Here is a 20,862-nt window from a genome sequence, read left to right as displayed (position 1 = left end):
CAGCCTGCATTGCATAGAGAAGCACAGAGACCCAGTGATGACATCACTGGGTATAAAATAAAGTATGTCATGAAAACAGGTTTTATTTAAAAACTTTATTAACATGTTGATGGGGGAACATACGAACAAATGAAACATCAGCTTCGCTATTACACCGCGGAACATCCGTGTTGTTGCAGCCAATCAAATCTGGGAAAATGGCTGCCGTGGGTCCCCGTGTTATCATTGTGTCCTGTCCACATCCGCAGCACACAGCCGTTCCATGGAGTTCAGACGTAACGCATGTAAAACGCACACGTGTGAGCGGGTCGGGTGTGGCTCTGGGTGCCCATCCCCCACACCGAGCGTTAGATCGATCGCCGGCCGTCACAAGCCCCGCCATGGGATTCGTCCTCTGCCTGGGACCGGCTCATCTTCTCCCGGACCGTCGCTGGCAATGTCGGGTCCGTGAAATAGTCTGCAAAGCAAAACAACTGGTCAGCGCTGTCTGTGCTCCGCCCACACCCCGCCCTCTTCTAAAGGCGACCTGTCACTCACTTTACATGTCGGCCAATGAATTCCCGACAACGTACAGCGCCAATCCCACCTACAGTCAGTGACCTGGGATGTCACCAGTCTGCTGCAGGCAGGAGGAGTCATGTCCTCAGTCTCCTCCCCCAGTGATCAGACTGTACATTGTAACTTTGTAGAAGGAGGAGGAGGCGTGTCCTCAGTCTCCCCTCCCCCAGTGATCAGACTGTACATTGTACCTTTGTAGACAGAGGAGGAGTCATTTCCTCAGTCTCCTCCCCCAGTGATCAGACTGTACATTGTAACTTTGTAGAAGGAGGAGGAGGCATTTCCTCAGTCTCCTCCCCCAGTGATCAGACTCTACATTGTAACTTTGTAGAAGGAGGGGGAAGCATTTCCTCAGTCTCCTCCCCAGTGATCAGACTGTACATTGTAACTTTGTAGAAGGAGGAGGAAGCATTTCCTCAGTCTCCTCCCCCAGTGATCAGACTGTACATTGTAACTTTGTAGAAGGAGGAGGAGGCGGCATTTCCTCAGTCCCCCTCCCCCAGTGATCAGACTGTACATTGTAACTTTGTAGAAGGAGGAGGCGGCATTTCCTCAGTCCCCCTCCCCCAGTGATCAGACTGTACATTGTAACTTTGTAGAAGGAGGAGGAGGCATTTCCTCAGTCTCCTCCCCCAGTGATCAGACTGTACATTGTACCTTTGTAGGAGGAGGCATTTCCTCAGTCTCCCCTCCCCCAGTGATCAGACTGTACATTGTAACTTTGTAGGAGGAGGCATTTCCTCAGTCTCCTCCCCCAGTGATCAGACTGAACATTGTACCTTTGTAGGAGGAGGAGGAGGCATTTCCTCAGTCTCCTCCCCCAGTGATCAGACTGTACATTGTACCTTTGTAGGAGGAGGCATTTCCTCAGTCTCCCCTCCTCATGATGGAGAAATTAGGCCAATACGCCATGCTTGGCTCATACGGGGTTAACGCCCCCTTGTATTGGCACCTATTGGGGGGGGGGTGAATGCCGCCTGGACTCTGGCACTTGCGGGGTTACTGCCGGCGTCTCTCCGGTACAGCACGGGTTAACGCTGGGTGCTGGGAACGGCGCTCTCTTCTCGTCGCCATGGTAACAGGTGCCTGTGCGTTCCCGTATAACCACATTACATGCCTATAATATGATTTAATAAGGGGCCCTATTGGATCTTCTGGGGCCGTCTGGTTCCTGTCAGCAGCTGGAGTCACCGTTGGTCGGGGGAGTGGGGGGTCCGATACGACCCGAGGAAAGACCCCGGGCGCCCGCTGCGGTCAGGACCTCCCTGAAGGGTGATTTACTGACGCCCGGAACACGAAACGTCAGATATTATCCTTCCCGGATCTCCGGGGACAATTATCCAGATGTAATGGCCCCTCCCCCCCCATGCTTCCTGCTCTGTATGGTGTGGCATCACGGTCACCCCCCCCCAGGTATGATGGGAACATGTGACCGCCATCATTCGTGTTCATTCTAGTCATGTGACCCCCCCGCCTCTCTATAATTGGCACATTATCTAACATCGTGTTCCAAATATAAAGCCAATCGCGTCACCTTCCCTCCTTCTGCATTCCTCATCTTCTTACAAAATGACTGTCCTTTCAGGGTTTCATCCCTCCAACTGCCATTTTTTTTTTTATGGGATGAGGTCTGACAGCACTGATCTTGCCTTTCCAGGGACCCATCCCACTGGATCGAATATCTCTTTACATTGGAGCGAACGGTTTTATCAATTACCCTGACGAAGGGGGATACCTGACCTCGAAACGTGTCGGATTCCTCTCCTAATTTCTTGTCACGTGCAATAAAGACTTGAAGGACACTCTCTTCCTTCTTTACAGTCTTCAGACTATTCCCGGGACCCCCAAGGTACCCCGGTTGACAGAGCGCTGCCTCTACATTTCAGGCCTCATCTGAGAATCTGAGTCCTGAAGAAAGGGGGGATGTCCGATCCTGAAACACGTTGGCTTCTCCCCATTTCCTACCACATGCAGTAAAGACTTGAGGGGTGCTCTCATCCTTGTTTACATTCTTCAGACTATTCCCGGGACCCCCCAAGGTACCCCAATTGACAGAGCGCTGCCTCTACATTTTAGGCCGAATCTGAGTCCTAAAGAAGGGGGGGTGTCCGACCCTGAAACACGTTGGCTTCTTCTCCCCATTTCTTGCCACATGCAGTAAAGACTTGGAGTGTTCTCATCCTTCTTTACATTCTTCAGACCTTTCCCGGGACCCTCAAGGTACCCCAGTTGACAGAGCGCTGCCTCTACATTTCAGGCCTCATATAAGCATCTGAGTCCTGAAGAAAGGGGGGTGGCTGACCCTGAAACATGCTGGCTTCTCCCCATTTCTTGCCACATGCAGTAAAGACTTGAAGGACGCTCTCTTCCTTGTTTACATTCTTCAGACCTTTCCCTGAACCTCCAAGGTACCCCGGTTGACAATGTCTCAAATTTAGGCCCCATCTTGCCCTGACAAAGGGGGGTGTCTGACCCTGAAACGTGTTGGCTTCTCATTTCTGTTCAAATGCAGTAACGACTTCAGGAACACTCTTGTCCTTGTTTACATTCTTCAGACCACCAAGGTGCCCCAACTGAAAGGGCGCTGCCTCTACATGTTACATTTTAGGTTCCATCTGAGAAGGGGGGGTGTCTGACCCTGAAACACGTTGGCTTCTTCTCCCCATTTCTTGCCACATGCAATAAAGACTTGAAGGACCCTCTCATCCTTCTTTACAGTCTTCAGACCTTTCCTGGGACCCCCCAAGGTACCCCAGTTGACAGAGCGCTGCCTCTACATTTTAGGCCTCATCTGAGAATCTAAGCCCTGAAGAAGGGGGGTGTCTGACCCTGAAACACGCTGACTTCTTCTCCCCATTTCTTACCACATGCAGTAAAGACTTGAGGGGTGCTCTCTCCCTTGTCTACATTCTTTAGACTATTCCCGGGACCCCCCAAGGTACCCCAGTTGACAGAGCGCTGCCTCTACATTTTAGGCCACATCTGAGTCCTGAAAAAGGGGGGGTGTCCGACCCTGAAACACGTTGGCTTCTTCTCCCCATTTCTTGTCACATGCAGTAAAGACTTGAAGGACGCTCTCATCCTTCTTTACATTCTTCAGACCTTTCCCGGGACCACCAAGGTACCCAGGTTGATAGAGCACTGCTTATAAAGTTTCAAATTTAGGCCCCATCTGAACCCTGACAAAAGGGGGGTGTCCGACCTTGAAACACGTTGGCTTCTTCTCCCCATTTCTTGCCACATGCAGCAAAGACTTGAAGGGTGCTCTCTTCCTTGTTTACATTCTTCAGACTATGCCCGGGACCCCCCTAAGGTACCCCAGTTGACAGAGCGCTGCCTATACATTTTAGGCCTCATCTGAGAATCTGAGTCCTGAAGAAGGGGGGGTGTCTGACCCTGAAACACGTTGGCTTCTTCTCCCCATTTCTTGCCACATGCAGTAAAGACTTGGAGTGTTCTCATCCTTCTTTACATTCTTCAGACCTTTCCCGGGACCCTCAAGGTACCCCAGTTGACAGAGCGCTGCCTCTACATTTCAGGCCTCATATAAGCATCTGAGTCCTGAAGAAAGGGGGGTGGCTGACCCTGAAACATGCTGGCTTCTCCCCATTTCTTGCCACATGCAGTAAAGACTTGAAGGACGCTCTCTTCCTTGTTTACATTCTTCAGACCTTTCCCTGAACCTCCAAGGTACCCCGGTTGACAATGTCTCAAATTTAGGCCCCATCTTGCCCTGACAAAGGGGGGTGTCTGACCCTGAAACGTGTTGGCTTCTCATTTCTGTTCAAATGCAGTAACGACTTCAGGAACACTCTTGTCCTTGTTTACATTCTTCAGACCACCAAGGTGCCCCAACTGAAAGGGCGCTGCCTCTACATGTTACATTTTAGGTTCCATCTGAGAAGGGGGGGTGTCTGACCCTGAAACACGTTGGCTTCTTCTCCCCATTTCTTGCCACATGCAATAAAGACTTGAAGGACCCTCTCATCCTTCTTTACAGTCTTCAGACCTTTCCTGGGACCCCCCAAGGTACCCCAGTTGACAGAGCGCTGCCTATACATTTTAGGCCTCATCTGAGAATCTGAGTCCTGAAGAAGGGGGGGTGTCTGACCCTGAAACACGTTGGCTTCTTCTCCCCATTTCTTGCCACATGCAGTAAAGACTTGAGGGGTGCTCTCTTCCTTGTCTACATTCTTTAGACTATTCCTGGGACCCCCCAAGGTACCCCAGTTGACAGAGCGCTGCCTCTACATTTTAGGCCACATCTGAGTCCTGAAAAAGGGGGGTGTCCGACCCTGAAACACGTTGGCTTCTCCCCATTTCTTGCCACATGCAGTAAAGACTTGAAGGATGCTCTCTCCTTCTTTACATTCTTCAGACCTTTCCCGGGACCTCCAAGGTACCCAGGTTGATAGAGCTCTGCTTATAAAGTTTCAAATTTAGGCCCCATCTGAACCCTGACAAAGGGGGGTGTCCGACCTTGAAACACGTTGGCTTCTTCTCCCCATTTCTTGCCACATGCAGCAAAGACTTGAAGGGTGCTCTCTTCCTTGTTTACATTCTTCAGACTATGCCCGGGACCCCCCTAAGGTACCCCAGTTGACAGAGCGCTGCCTATACATTTTAGGCCTCATCTGAGAATCTGAGTCCTGAAGAAGGGGGGGTGTCTGACCCTGAAACACGTTGGCTTCTTCTCCCCATTTCTTGCCACATGCAGTAAAGACTTGAAGGACGCTCTCATCCTTCTTTACATTCTTCAGACCTTTCCCGGGACCTCCAAGGTACCCAGGTTGATAGAGCACTGCTTGTAAAGTTTCAAATTTAGGCCCCATCTGAACCCTGACAAAAGGGGGGTGTCTGACCCCGAAACGTGTTGGCTTCTCATTTTTCTTCAAATGCAGTAACGACTTCAGGGGCACTCTTGTCCTTGTTTACATTCTTTAGACCACCAACTGAAAGAGCGCTGCCTATACATTTTCAATTTTAGGCTCCATCTGAACCCTGATAAAGGGGGTGTCTGAAACCGAAACGTGTCGTCTTCTTCTCCTAGGGGCCCGTCTTTCCCTTACCTCCGTCCCTGCGCTCTGCCAACATACTAAATGTTTTACTGGACACCCTGTAAGCTCATAGATGAGATCGCTCCAGCCTGATAAGCTGTGCGCATTTCATTCCACAGCAACCTCAGCAGAGGAGAAGCGGAGCATGCTGGGAACTGCACACCATCCACATGACACCGGAGTCTGGGATTCATAGCTACGGAGTCATATTAGGAAGTAAATAGATAGAAAAGTGAGGTGTTGATCCCTAGAAGGTCTACGGGATGGGAGAACCAACCTGGGGGCATAAGAAGAGTGGCACCCAATGACCTCCAGGTGGGCCTGGCTGCTATTGAACCCAGCCTGCTACTCCACCAATGGCCAATGGGCACACCACCTGAATTTAGAACCAGGAACATGGGCAATTGCCCAATTTTTCAGGAACAGCAGACCCCCTCCCCCCCTTCATTCAGCCATAATTCCTGTGTTATTAGACAGCAAAGGGCGATCAATATTTTCCCAGCAGCTGCTCCATTCTACGCCATCCTGACTGACGATGACAAAGGACCTGCTACACCAAACACACAGCAGGATCTAGCGGTGAAGGCCAGACGACTCACTGCCGTTCCTTTTCCTGCTTCCTCTTCTACCTTCAAATGTTGAAGCTCAATGGTAGAAAGAGAAAAATGGCCAAAAAGAGGAAAAAACTGGATTACGCCAAGTTAACACCAATAACCCCGTGCTGACTTCCTCTGGATCTCTCTTCTTCTGGGTCACCACTTCCCATTGACACCTCCAGAACTTCTCCCATGCTACTCTCCTATAGACTTCTCTTCTTCCGGGTCATCATTCCCTTGTCACACCCCAAGGACGTCTCTGATACCTTCCTCCTCCTCTGGATCTCCCATGCTACTCTCCTATAGACTTCTCTTCTTCCGGGTCATCATTCCCTTGTCACACCCCAAGGACGTCTCTGATGCCTTCCTCCGTCTCTGGATCTCTCTTCTTCTGGGTCACCACTTCCCATTGACACCTCCAGAACTTCTCCCATGCTACTCTCCTATAGACTTCTCTTCTTCCGGGTCATCATTCCCTTGTCACACCCCAAGGACGTCTCTGATACCTTCCTCCTCCTCTGGATCTCCCATGCTACTCTCCTATAGACTTCTCTTCTTCCGCGTTATCATTTCCCTGTCACAACCCAAGGACGTCTCTAATGCCTTCCTCCTCCTCCTCTGGATCTCCCATGCTACTCGCCTGTAGACTTTTCTTCTTCCGGGTCATCATTTCCCGGTCACACCCCAAGGACGTCTCTAATGCCTTCCTCCTCCTCTGGATCTCTCTTCTTCTGGGTCACCACTTCCCATTGACACCTCCAGAACTTCTCCCATGCTACTCTCCTATAGATTTCTCTTCTTCCGGGTCATCATTTCTCTGTCACACCCCAAGGACGTCTCTAATGCTTTCCTCCTCCTCTGGATCTCCCATGCTACTCTCCTATATACTTCTCTTCTTCTGGGTCATCATTCCCCTGTCACACCCCAAGGACGTCTCTAATGCCTTCCTCCTCCTCTGGATCTCTCTTCTTCTGGGTCACCATTTCCCACTGACACCTCCAGAACTTCTCCCATGCTACTCTCCTTTAGACTTCTTTTCCCTTGTCATCCTTTCCCAGTCACACCCCAAGGACATCTCTAATGCCTTTCTCCGTCTCTGGATCTCTCTTCTTCCGAGTCATCATTCCCCTGTCACACCCCAAGGACGTCTCTAATGCCTTCATCCTCCTCTGGATCTCTCTTCTTCTGGGTCACCACTTCCCATTGACACCTCCAGAACTTATCCCATGCTACCATCCTATAGACTTCTCTTCTTCCGGGTCATCATTTCCCAGTCACACCCCAAGGACGTCTCTAATGCCTTCCTCCTCCTCTGGATCTCTTTTCTGCTGGGTCACCACTTCCCATTGACATCTCCAGAACGTCTCCCAGGCTACTCTCCTGTAGACTTCTCTTCTTCCGGGTCATCATTTCCCGGTCACACCCCAATGACGTCTCTAATGCCTTCCTCCTCCTCTGGATCTCTCTTCTTCTGGGTCACCACTTCCCACTGACACCTCCAGAACTTCTCCCATGCTACTCTCCTATAGACTTCTTTTCCCTAGTCATCCTTTCCCAGTCACACCCCAAGGACATCTCTAATGCCTTTCTCCTCCTCTGGATCTCTCTTCTGGGTCACCACTTCCCATTGACACCTCCAGAACTTCTCCCAGGCTACTCTCCTGTAGACTTCTCTTCTTCCGGGTCATCATTCCCCTGTCACACCCCAAGGACGTCTCTAATGCCTTCCTCCTTCTCTGGATCTCTCTTCCTCCAAGTCACCACTTCCCAATCACACCTTTTGGACTTCTCTGGATCTCACCTCCTCTGTGGCACAACTGCCCAATCACACCCTAGAACATCTGATATGCTGCCCTCCTTTTCTGGATTCCTCTTCCCAGTCCCACCTCCAGGACCTCCCCCATGCACCACCGTTCTAGAGCTTTATTCCTATGGGTCATCATTTCCCAGTGACCCCCACAAAATGTCTCCCATGCTGCTCTACTCTGGCATTCTCTTCCTCCAGGACACCACTGACCAATCACTCCTCCAGAACTTGCTGCACTCCTCCAGATCTCTAATTTTGGGTTGCCGTTTCCAAATCACACCCCAAGGACGTCTCTAATGCCTTCCTCCTCCTCTGGATCTCTCTTCTTCTGGGTCACCACTTCCCATTGACACCTCCAGAACTTCTCCCATGCTACTCTCCTATAGACTTCTCCTCTTCCGCGTTATCATTTCCCAGTCACAACCCAAGGACGTCTCTAATGCCTTCCTCCTCCTCTGGATCTCCCATGCTACTCTCCTATAGATTTCTCTTCTTCCGGGTCATCATTTCCCTGTCACACCCAAAGGACGGCTCTAATGCCTTCCTCCTCCTCTGGATCTCTCTTCTTCTGGGTCACCACTTCCCATTGACACCTCCAGAACTTATCCCATGCTACCATCCTATAGACTTCTCTTCTTCCGGGTCATCATTTCCCAGTCACACCCCAAGGACGTCTCTAATGCCTTCCTCCTCCTCTGGATCTCTTTTCTTCTGGGTCACCACTTCCCATTGACATCTCCAGAACGTCTCCCAGGCTACTCTCCTGTAGACTTCTCTTCTTCCGGGTCATCATTTCCCGGTCACACCCCAATGACGTCTCTAATGCCTTCCTCCTCCTCTGGATCTCTCTTCTTCTGGGTCACCACTTCCCACTGACACCTCCAGAACTTCTCCCATGCTACTCTCCTATAGACTTCTTTTCCCTAGTCATCCTTTCCCAGTCACACCCCAAGGACATCTCTAATGCCTTTCTCCTCCTCTGGATCTCTCTTCTGGGTCACCACTTCCCATTGACACCTCCAGAACTTCTCCCAGGCTACTCTCCTGTAGATTTCTCTTCTTCCGGGTCATCATTCCCCTGTCACACCCCAAGGACGTCTCTAATGCCTTCCTCCTTCTCTGGATCTCTCTTCCTCCAAGTCACCACTTCCCAATCACACCTTTTGGACTTCTCTGGATCTCACCTCCTCTGTGGCACAACTGCCCAATCACACCCTAGAACATCTGATATGCTGCCCTCCTTTTCTGGATTCCTCTTCCCAGTCCCACCTCCAGGACCTCCCCCATGCACCACCGTTCTAGAGCTTTATTCCTATGGGTCATCATTTCCCAGTGACCCCCACAAAATGTCTCCCATGCTGCTCTACTCTGGCATTCTCTTCCTCCAGGACACCACTGACCAATCACACCTCCAGAACTTGCTGCACTCCTCCAGATCTCTAATTTTGGGTTGCCGTTTCCAAATCACACCCCAAGGACTTCTCAAGTGCCCTTTTTATCTGGATCTCTCTTCCTCTGGGTCACCACTTCTCAATCACAACCCCAGAACTGCTCCTATGCTGCTCTCCTCCTCTGGATCTCTCTTCCTCAGGGTCACCACTTTCCAGGCACACCTTCAGAACTTTTCCCGTGCCTCCAGATTTTTTCTTTTTACCATTTCTAAATCACACCCCAAGGACTTCTTAAATGCTGCTGCTCTCCTCTGGATCTCTCTTTCTCCAGGTCACTACTTCCTAATTACAAACCCAGAACTCCTCCCATGTGGTTCTCCTTTGCATCTCTCTTCATCTGGGTCACCATTTCCCAGTCATACCTCCTGAATTTTTCCCATGCTGCACTCCTCCAGATTCATCTTCTGGGTCACTATTCCCAACCACACCAAGGACTTCTCAAATGCTGCCCTCCTTCTCTGGATGTCTCTTCCTCCAGGTCACCATTCCCCAATCAAAACATCAAGGACTTCTCTATTGCTGCTTTCCTCTGGATCTCTCTTCAACCAGGTCAACACATCCCAATCAGAACCCCAGAACTTCTCCCATGCTGCAGGCCTCTAGATTTTTTTCTTCTTCTGGTCCACTATTTCCAAATCACATCCCAAGGACTTCTTAAATGCTGCTGTCCTTCTCTGGATCTCTCTTCCTCAAAGTCACCACCTCCTAATCACAACCTCAGAACGTCTCTGGATCTCTCTTCCTCCAAGTCACCACTTTCCAATTACAACCTCAGAACTTCTCTGGGAAGGGGTGACTTGGAGGAAGAGGGATCCAGAGAAGTTCTGAGGTTGTAATTGGAAAGTGGTGACTTGGAGGAAGAGAGATCCAGAGGAGTTCTGAGGTTATGATTGGGCAGTGGTGACTTGGAGGAAGAGAGATCCAGTGGAGTTCTGTGGTTGTGATTGGGAAGGGGTGACTTGGAGGAAGAGAGATCCAGTGGAGTTCTGTGGTTGTGATTGGGAAGGGGTGACTTGGAGGAAGAGAGATCCAGTGGAGTTCTGTGGTTGTGATTGGGAAGGGGTGACTTGGAGGAAGAGGGATCCAATCACAACCACAGAACTCCACTGGATCTCTCTTCCTCCAAGTCACCACTGCCCAATCATAACCTCAGAACTCCTCTGGATCTCTCTTCCTCCAAGTCACCACTTTCCAATTACAACCCCGGAACTCCTCTGGATCTCTCTTCCTCCAGGTCACCACTTCCCAATCACAACCACAGAACTCCTCTGGATCTCTCTTCCTCCAAGTCACCACTTCCCAATTACAACCTCAGAACTTCTCTGGATCTCTCTTCCTCCACGTCACCACTTCCTAATCACAACCCCGTAACTTCTGCCATGCTGCCCTCCTCTGAATCTCTCTTTCCAGTCACATCCCCAAGACTTCTCCCATGCTGTTCTCCTTCTCTGGGACTCTCTTTCCCCAGGTAACTATTTCTCATTCACACCTCCAGGACTTCTCCCATGCTGCTCCTTCTTATCTCGTACTTCTCGCCACCCTCAGAACACACATCTTCAGTGTTTGGAACTCTCTCTTCACATCATTTTTCCCCGTAGGTTCACCGTTTCTTTTAGACTGTAAGCTCTTGGGGCAGGATTCACCTCAGTACCTCCCTCCGAAGCTTTGCTTCTCACGCCCCATCCCAGCCTTATCATCACACACATGGGAGGGCCGGTCTGTGGTGACACCAATTATCCTCCAAACATGGAGACGGCCATACACACTCCAACCAGCCGGTGTCCTTACTGGATTGTGACTCCAGGGCACCGGTGCCCAATGCAGAACCGCGCTGCACTCCTGGATGGCTGCCTGGACACACCCACCGAACGCAGTGTTTATCCTGCCCGCCGTCTCCTATGCTGGGCCCAGGGCTGTGTTCTGCCAGTAATTGAATTCATTAAGGTTCACATCCGCCTTCCTCGTCGGCCTCAGACTGAGATGTCCCTGCGGACGTGAATACCCACCCAGCGCCCATGTCTCCTAGCCGGGAGAACTTAACTGTGTCCCTGCCAGGGAGGGCCTTGGGTTGGGTATGGTCAGCTGAGAGGGAATCGGTCATGGCCGGGCTTTAACATTCAATTCAATACAACCCCGATCACTAATATTCCTGATAACCCTTAACATGTGGATGACTGAAGGGGAGGAGCCGGTACACCTGTGCAAGACTGAAGGGGAGGAGCCGGTACACCTGTGCAAGACTGAAGGGGAGGAGCCGGTACACCTGTGCAAGACTGGAGGGGAGGAGCCGGTACACCTGTGCAAGACTGGAGTGGAGGAGCCGGTACACCTGTGCAAGACTGGAGTGGAGGAGCCGGTACACCTGTGCAAGACTGGAGGGGAGGAGCCAGTACACCTGTGCAAGACTGAAGGGGAGGAGCCGGTACACCTGTGCAAGACTGAAGGAGAGGAGCCGGTACACCTGTGCAAGACTGGAGGGGAGGAGCCGGTACACCTGTGCAAGACTGGAGGGGAGGAGCCGGTACACCTGTGCAAGACTGGGGGGGAGGAGCCGGTACACCTGTGCAAGACTGAAGGGGAGGAGCCGGTACATCTTTTCAAGACTGAAGGGGAGGAGCCGGTACACCTGTGCAAGACTGAAGGGGAGGAGCCGGTACACCTGTGCAAGGCTGAAGGGGAGGAGCCGGTACACCTGTGCAAGGCTGAAGGGGAGGAGCCGGTACACCTGTGCAAGACTGAAGGGGAGGAGCCGGTACACATGTGCAAGACTGGAGGGGAGGAGCCGGTACACCTGTGCAAGACTGAAGGGGAGGAGCCGGGACACCTGTACAAGACTGGAGGGGAGGAGCCGGTACACCTGTGCAAGAACGAAGGGGAGGAGCCGGTACACCTGTGCAAGAACGAAGGGGAGGAGCCGGTACACCTGTGCAAGACTGAAGGGGAGGAGCCAGTACAACCGGAGGATGGGGGTAAGATTTAAGTGACATGCCCGGACCAATCTCTGTAAGGACATGAAAAAAAACAACATATACCGTACATATATATATATATATTGCTATAATTGTACTGATGTAGGACCGACCAATGAGATCCTTGCCTAGGCCCAGCCATGACCGGTCCTCTTGAACCCGCCGTGACACAGACAATAGCCCCTGGTTCCCCCTCTGATGAGATATCAGCGCTCAGCTATCACAGACATTCATTTCCCTGACGTCTCTCACTTCTTAATTACTTTTTGCTCGCGATGTTAATAAACGTTTCCATTACTGCCGGAGACGCGCCTTCTGTGACTCGGATTCCTAGCACAGCCTTAGTTAAGACCGAACAAGGCGCTGAGATTGGATGGAGGGAACTCCCGACAAATGGAAACGATTCAATATCTGAAGTTGTAAACGCGTCCTTATTAGAAACATTTCCTCTCGCTTCCTGTCCCGGTGACACCAGGATGAGAGAGAATATGGGTGCCACCAAAACAGGAAGACATGGTGATCAATAAAAGCCTTAGGGATGTTCTAACCCCTCTCATCTCCACTAGACAAGATGTGATTTGTTGCCATCTCTGTCCCCATTGGAGAGATATCCAATCACTTCCTGTTCTTGTGACACCTTGTCATTGGGACAGGAGATGAGGGAAAATCTCCCCAATGAACGGTCTAGCAGAGTGCTGGAGACCAGCGAATGATGGTGGAGAATGCTGGAGAGCGATGAAAATCAGGAAGAATGCTGGGTACCAATGAACTCTCAAGGAGAGTGCTGGAGACCAGTGAATGGTGGTGGAGAGTCCTGGGGACCATTGAATGATGGTGGAGATTCCTGGGGGCCATTGAATGATGGTGGAGAGTGCTGGAGACCAGTGAATGGTGGTGGAGAGTCATGGGGACCACTGAATGGTGGTGGAGAGTCCTGGGGACCACTGAATAATGGTGGAGAGTCCTGGGGACCACTGAATGATGGTGGAGAGTCCTGGGGACCACTGAATGATGGTGGAGAGTCCTGGGGACCACTGAATGATGGTGGAGAGTCCTGGGGACCACTGAATGATGGTGGAGAGTCCTGGGGACCACTGAATGATGGTGGAGAGTCCTGGGGACCATTGCATGATGGTGGAGAGTCCTGGGGACCATTGAATGATGGTGGAGGGACCTGGGGACCAGTGAATGATGGTGGAGAGTCCTGGGGACCATTGAACGATCAGGGAAAATGCTGGGGACCAAGGAATGATCCAAGAGAGTGTAGGAGGCAGGTGTGATCAGGGAGACCAAAGAACCATCAAAGATGTTGGTTTCCATCAGAGAGATATCCAATCACCTCCTGTTGTGACACCCTGTCATTGGGACAGGAAGTGAGGGAAAGTCTCCCCAATGAAGGATCAGACAGAGTGCTAGAGAATGCTGGAGAGCAATGAACGATCAGGGAAGGTGCAGCAGACCAATGAACGATCAGGGAGAGTGCTGCAGACCAATAGGGAGAAGCTGGGAATTGGGTGGTTCATGAGCGCTGCCGCTGGAGAGAAGCTGGGAATTGGGTGGTTCATGAGCGCTGCCGCTGGAGAGAAGCTGGGAATTGGGTGGTTCATGAGCGCTGCCGCTGGAGAGAAGCTGGGAATTGGGTGGTTCATGAGCGCTGCCGCTGGGGAGAAGCTGGGAATTGGGTGGTTCATGAGCGCTGCCGCTGGGGAGAAGCTGGGAATTGGGTGGTTTATGAGCGCTGCCTCTGGGGAGAAGCTGGGAATTGGGTGGCTCATGAGCGCTGCCGCTGGGGAGAAGCTGGGAATTGGGTGGTTCATGAGTGCTGCCGCTGGGGAGAAGCTGGGAATTGGGTGGTTCATGAGCGCTGCCGCTGGAGAGAAGCTGGGAATTGGGTGGTTCATGAGCGCTGCCGCTGGGGAGAAGCTGGGAATTGGGTGGTTCATGAGCGCTGCCGCTGGGGAGAAGCTGGGAATTGGGTGGTTTATGAGCGCTGCCGCTGGAGAGAAGCTGGGAATTGGGTGGTTCATGAGCGCTGCCGCTGGGGAGAAGCTGGGAATTGGGTGGTTCATGAGCGCTGCCGCTGGGGAGAAGCTGGGAATTGGGTGGTTTATGAGCGCTGCCGCTGGGGAGAAGCTGGGAATTGGGGGTTGATGAGCGCTGCCGCTGGGGAGAAGCTGGGAATTGGGTGGTTTATGAGCGCTGCCGCTGGGGAGAAGGTGGGAATTGGGGGTTGATGAGCGCTGCCGCTGGGGAGTAGCTGGGAATTGGGTGGTTTATGAGCGCTGCCGCTGGGGAGAAGCTGGGAATTGGTGGTTGATGAGCGCTGCCGCTGGGGAGAAGCTGGGAATTGGGTGGTTCATGAGCGCTGCCGCTGGGGAGAAGCTTGGAATTGGGTGGTTCATGAGCGCTGCCGCTAGGGAGAAGCTGGGAATTGGGTGGTTCATGAGCGCTGCCGCTGGGGAGAAGCTGGGAATTGGGTGGTTCATGAGCACTGCCGCTGGGGAGAAGCTGGGAATTGGGTGGTTCATGAGCACTGCCGCTGGGGAGAAGCTGGGAATTGGGTGGTTCATGAGCACTGCCGCTGGGGAGAAGCTGGGAATTGGGTGGTTCATGAGCGCTGCCGCTAGGGAGAAGCTGGGAATTGGGTGGTTCATGAGCGCTGCCGCTGGGGAGAAGCTGGGAATTGGGTGGTTCATGAGCGCTGCCGCTGGGGAGAAGCTGGGAATTGGGTGGTTCATGAGCGCTGCCGCTGGGGAGAAGCTGGGAATTGGGTGGTTCATGAGCGCTGCCGCTGGGGAGAAGCTGGGAATTGGGTGGTTCATGAGCACTGACGCTCGCAGCACGCACCAGAAGGCAATTTGTGGCGTTAAATACAGTTTGTAAAATACGGGGCCCCGGGGACCGCAGGAAACGCATTCTCCTCCGTCTCTCCCGGGATCAATACGGACAGACGTCTCCCTAATCCATGAGAATCCACATCATTCCTGCTATTTGTCTTGACAGCTTTACGATACAAAGTATCCGTCATTGACGCGCCGCTGCGAGCGTGATGGACGAGGTGCGAGCGGGGATAATGTGTTTCTGTCCTGTCGTTCCTCGTCCTTCCGAGTGATGAAGTGTCTCTTCCCCCTCCTAATCTCCAGGACGCTGCGCTCCTCCCTCCGCATCCTTAATATTGGGAGCGCAAACATACGCGGGGACTGGTCCACCTGGCAGAAGGTTCAGGACGCAATGCACACCAATGAAGGCTAGAGAAAAATGCTGGAGACCAATGAACGATCGGGGAGAGTGCTGGAGCCTAATGAACTACCAGAGAGAGTGCTGAAGACCAATGAAGGATCGGGAAGGATGCTGAAGACCAATGAAGAATCAGGAAGATTGCTGGACACCAATGAAGGAATAGGAAGGATGCTGAAGACCAATGAAGAATCAGGAAGATTGCTGGACACCAATGAAGGAATAGGAAGGATGTTGAAGACCAATGAAGGGTCGGGAAGGATGCTGGACACCAATGAAGGATCGGGAAGGATGCTGAAGACCAATGAAGGGTCGGGAAGGATGCTGAAGACCAATGAAGGGTCGGGAAGGATGCTGAAGACCAATGAAGGATTGGGAAGGATGCTGAAGACCAATGAAGGGTCGGGAAGGATGCTGAAGACCAATGAAGGGTCGGGAAGGATGCTGGACACCAATGAAGGATCGGGAAGGATGCTGAAGACCAATGAAGGGTCGGGAAGGATGCTGAAGACCAATGAAGGATTGGGAAGGATGCTGAAGACCAATGAAGGGTCGGGAAGGATGCTGAAGACCAATGAAGGGTCGGGAAGGATGCTGAAGACCAATGAAGGGTCGGGAAGGATGTTGAAGACCAATGAAGAATTAGGAAGGATGCTGGACACCAATGAAGGGTCGGGAAGGATGCTGAAGACCAATGAAGGGTCGGGAAGGATGTTGAAGACCAATGAAGAATTAGGAAGGATGTTGAAGACCAATGAAGGGTCGGGAAGGATGCTGGACACCAATGAAGGGTCGGGAAGGATGCTGAAGACCAATGAAGGGTCGGGAAGGATGTTGAAGACCAATGAAGAATTAGGAAGGATGCTGGACACCAATGAAGGGTCGGGAAGGATGTTGAAGACCAATGAAGAATTAGGAAGGATGCTGGACACCAATGAAGGGTCGGGAAGGATGCTGAAGACCAATGAAGGGTCGGGAAGGATGTTGAAGACCAATGAAGAATTAGGAAGGATGCTGGACACCAATGAAGGGTCGGGAAGGATGCTGAAGACCAATGAAGGGTCGGGAAGGATGCTGGACACCAATGAAGGATCGGGAAGGATGCTGAAGAACAATGAAGGGTCGGGAAGGATGCTGGACACCAATGAAGGGTCGGGAAGGATGCTGAAGACCAATGAAGGATTGGGAAGGATGCTGAAGACCAATGAAGGGTCGGGAAGGATGCCGAAGACCAATGAAGGGTCGGGAAGGATGCTGAAGACCAATGAAGGATCGGGAAGGATGCCGAAGACCAATGAAGGATCGGGAAGGATGCTGAAGACCAATGAAGGATCGGGAAGGAAGAAGAAGACCAATGAAGGATCGGGAAGCATGCCGAAGACCAATGAAGGATCGGGAAGGATGCTGAAGACCAATGAAGGATCGGGAAGAATACTAGAGGCCAATGAAGGATTAGTAGGAATGCTGGAGACCGATGAAGGATCAGGGAGAATGTTGAAGACCAATGAAGGATCAGGAAGGATGTTGAAGACCAATGAAGGGTCGGGAAGGATGTTGAAGACCAATGAAGGGTCGGGAAGGATGTTGAAGACCAATGAAGGGTCGGGAAGGATGCTGAAGACCAATGAAGGATCGGGAATTATGCTGGAACCAATGAAGGATCGGGGAGAGTGCTACAGAGCAATAAATGGTAAGAGAGTGTCGGAGACAAATTAATGATTAGAATGATTGTTGGAGATGGATGAAGGATCAGGGAGAATTATGGAGACCAAGGAGGAGTGCTGGAGACCAAGGAATGATCTGGTAGAATGTTGAAGACCAGTGAAGGATTGGGAAGCATTCTTGAGACCAAATGAAGGATCAGTGAGAATGCTGGAAACCAATGAAGGATCAGTGAGAATGCTGGAGACCAATGAAGGATCAGTGAGGATGCTGGAGACCAATGAAGGATCAGTGAGGATGCTGGAGACCAATGAAGGATTGGGAAGAATGCTGGAGACCAATGAAGGATCAGTGAGGATGCTGGAGACCAATGAAGGATTGGGAAGAATGCTGAAGACCAATGAAATATTGGGAAGAATGCTAGAGGCCAATGAAGGATTAGTAGGAATGCTGGAGACCATGAACAATGCTGGAGACCGATGAAGGATCGTGAAGGAGGCTGGAGAACCTGGTACATTTGGGGAGTGTGCTGCGGACCAATGAATGATCGGGGGCAATTGATGGAGACCAATGAATGATCGGGGGCAATTGATGGAGACCAATAAATGATCGGGGGCAATTGATGGAGACCAATGAATGATCGGGGGCAATTGATGGAGACCAATGAATGATCGGGGGCAATTGATGGAGACCAATGAATGATCGGGGGCAATTGATGGAGACCAATGAATGATCGGGGGCATCTGATGGAGACCAATGAATGATTGGCGGCAATTGATGGAGACCAATGAATGATCGGGGGAGAGTGTTGGAGAACAATGAACTGGGGACAGTCCCAGGGACCGATGAACGACCAGTGAACGTGCCTTACCTGCCGCGAACTCCCGGATGTTCTCAGGACGGTGGAGCAGAACCTCCCTAGAGAGAGACAGAGAGATGTGATTGGTTGGGGTCCTTTGGGGCCCTCAGTATGAAGCTGTGATTGGGGCAGATGTCGGTGTTGATGAGATGATAGTCACCGTATAAACGCAGACAGCAGGAGGCGCACTTCCTGGTGGCTCCGGAGGTAGCTCTCATTACCGATCCGAGTCTGGATCTGTGGGAGGAGAGAAGACACAGAGATCAGAGATCCAACCAATCACAGGTGACTCTGGATATACTGCCAATCCAAGAACATGACCGCGGGGAACAACCAATCAAATATCAGCAAGCTCAGATCTCCCAAAGTCATGGGGGGGGTATCAAACGATTGATTAGATCTCCCGGGGTCATTGTGGGGTGATGCTCAGTGTCGGGTGACACCACAAGTCCCAGCATGTTCAGGGGGTCGGGTGACACCACAAGTCCCAGCATGCTCAGGGGTCGGGTGACACCACAAGTCCCAGCATGCTCAGCGTCGGGTGACACCACAAGTCCCAGCATGCTCAGCGTCGGGTGACACCACAAGTCCCAGCATGCTCAGGGGTCGGGTGACACCACAATTCCCAGCATGCTCAGCGTCGGGTGACACCACAATTCCCAGCATGCTCAGCGTCGGGTGACACCACAAGTCCCAGCATGCTCAGCGTCGGGTGACACCACAAGTCCCAGCATGCTCAGGGGTCGGGTGACACCACAAGTCCCAGCATGCTCAGGGGTCGGGTGACACCACAAGTCCCAGCATGCTCAGCGTCGGGTGACACCACAAGTCTCAGGGGGTCCCTCTCACCCTCCAGGCCCTCAGCCGGCTCTCCTGCTCGCTGTTCAGGGCCCCGGGATCCTCCTCCGCCATCTTCTCCTCTCGGGGACGCTGAGCTGGTTGCTAGGGGGCGGAGAGTCACGTGACTGGCTGCGGCCCCGCCCTTCTGTTCTCGGGGAGATTGTCACCATGGAGACGGCTGAGCCAGGGGGAGTCCCGGGGTGACGTCATTAAACTGGAATGTGGGCGGAGCCTGACTGTCGGCCGCCGTATCCTGGACCAGCCAATTAGGATTGTCCTTCAGGGGAGTGTGGTTACCAGGGGCAACAGAGGAGGAGACCGCCATCTCCATGGTGACAGCTCAGAGGACAGAATCCTGTCACATGATGTCCCCTCCCCCTGTACATCATATACCGTGTGCCCCTCCCCCTGTACATTATATACCGTGTGCCCCTCCCCCTGTACATCATATACTGTGCCCCTCCCCCTGTACATTATATACCGTGCCCCTCCCCCTGTACATTATATACCGTGTGCCCCTCCCCCTGTACATTATATACCGTGCCCCTCCCCCTGTACATTATATACCGTGTGCCCCTCCCCCTGTACATTATATACCGTGTGCCCCTCCCCCTATACATTATATACTGTGCCCCTCCCCCTGTACATTATATACTGTGCCCCTCCCCCTGTACATTATATACTGTGCCCCTCCCCCTGTACATTATATACTGTGCCCCTCCCCCTGTACATTATACACCGTGTGCCCCTCCTCCTGGTGTCCCCAGGGATTGTCGCTGTTCTCTGTTGTCACCGCTCTGCAGGAGATCACATGACCGGCCTGTCCCGGGAGATGACAGGAGTGTCCCCAGGTGACCCCACAACCCCCCCTCCCCCAATCAGCAGCTGGACTCCCATTGTAGGAACATCTCCTCCCCCTCCCCCATCTACCCCGGGTGGGGGGCATCTGGGGGGCAATGACTGGACTCCACTGCAGACAATGGCGGCTCTATAATCCCCTCCCCCGCCGGATGTCGGTAAATTCCTCTCTATCGCCGATTTCCTTCCCAGCCGGAGCGGCGTTATGACGGAACCCTTCTTGTCTGTGACGTCACTGCCTATCAAGATCAGCGCGGCGGAGACGTCACAGCCCGGCGAGGAGAGCGCCGCCACCCGGCCGCCATGTTTGTACAAACGCCGATGAACGGAGCCTCATAGTGACCGCAAACCAACTCGTTACGTCATCGATTTCATTTCCGATCGATCGCTCCAATGGCGTCATTCAATTGATCAATAATACGTGCCCCGCCTATTCCTCTACATACCCCGCCTACTCCTCTACATACCCCGCCTACCACCCCACATACCCCGCCTATCCCTCTACATACCCCGCCTACCACCCCATATACCCCGCCTATCCCTCTACATACCCCGCCTACCACCCCATATACCCCGCCTATCCCTCTACATACCCCGCCTACCACCCCATATACCCCGCCTATCCCTCTACATACCCCGCCTACCACCCCATATACCCCGCCTATCCCTCTACATACCCCGCCTACCACCCCACATACCCCGCCTATCCCTCTACATACCCCGCCTACCACCCCACATCCGTCTACATACCCCGCCTATCCCTCTACATACCCCGCCTACCACCCCACATCCGTCTACATACCCCGCCTACCACCCCATATACCCCGCCTATCCCTCTACATACCCCGCCTACCACCCCACATACCCCGCCTATCCCTCTACATACCCCGCCTACCACCCCACATACCCCGCCTACCACCCCACATACCCCGCCTACCACCCACATACCCCGCCTACTCCTCTACATA

The 20,862-nt window shown here is 52.5% G+C and overlaps 1 protein-coding gene across 1 annotated transcript; it reads right to left on the bottom strand.

Moving 5' to 3' along the window:
• Positions 1-80: 80 nt before the first annotated feature.
• LOC149430858 (RIIa domain-containing protein 1-like) lies at positions 81-19,340 on the bottom strand. The gene is made up of 4 exons (XM_089665985.1): positions 19,046-19,340; positions 18,357-18,433; positions 18,209-18,255; positions 81-457 (listed from the first exon to the last, which is right to left on the bottom strand). The coding sequence occupies exons 1-4, from the start codon at positions 19,106-19,108 to the stop codon at positions 348-350; spliced, it is 297 nt and encodes a 98-aa protein (XP_089522111.1). The 5' UTR covers positions 19,109-19,340; the 3' UTR covers positions 81-347.
• Between the last annotated feature and the right edge of the window lie 1,522 nt (positions 19,341-20,862).

Source organism: Staurois parvus, unplaced genomic scaffold (genome assembly GCF_062004578.1).
Source record: "Staurois parvus isolate SC_StPar_1 unplaced genomic scaffold, SC_StPar_1.0 ptg002454l, whole genome shotgun sequence".
Taxonomy (NCBI): domain Eukaryota; kingdom Metazoa; phylum Chordata; class Amphibia; order Anura; family Ranidae; genus Staurois; species Staurois parvus.
Note: the sequence above shows the minus strand (reverse complement) of the source record. Positions and strands in the feature narration are given on the sequence as shown.

What these genes read in the sequence shown, in the direction of transcription:
- LOC149430858 (XM_089665985.1), bottom strand. Translation starts at nt 19,108, where the DNA reads ATGGCGGAGGAGGATCCCGGGGCCCTGAACAGCGAGCAGGAGAGCCGG. An exon ending in GCCGGCTGAGGGCCTGGAGG is followed by an intron (nt 18,434 to 19,045) that starts GTGAGAGGGACC and finishes CTCCTCCCACAG; the next exon opens with ATCCAGACTCGGATCGGTAA. An exon ending in CTGCTGTCTGCGTTTATACG is followed by an intron (nt 18,256 to 18,356) that starts GTGACTATCATC and finishes GTCTCTCTCTAG; the next exon opens with GGAGGTTCTGCTCCACCGTC.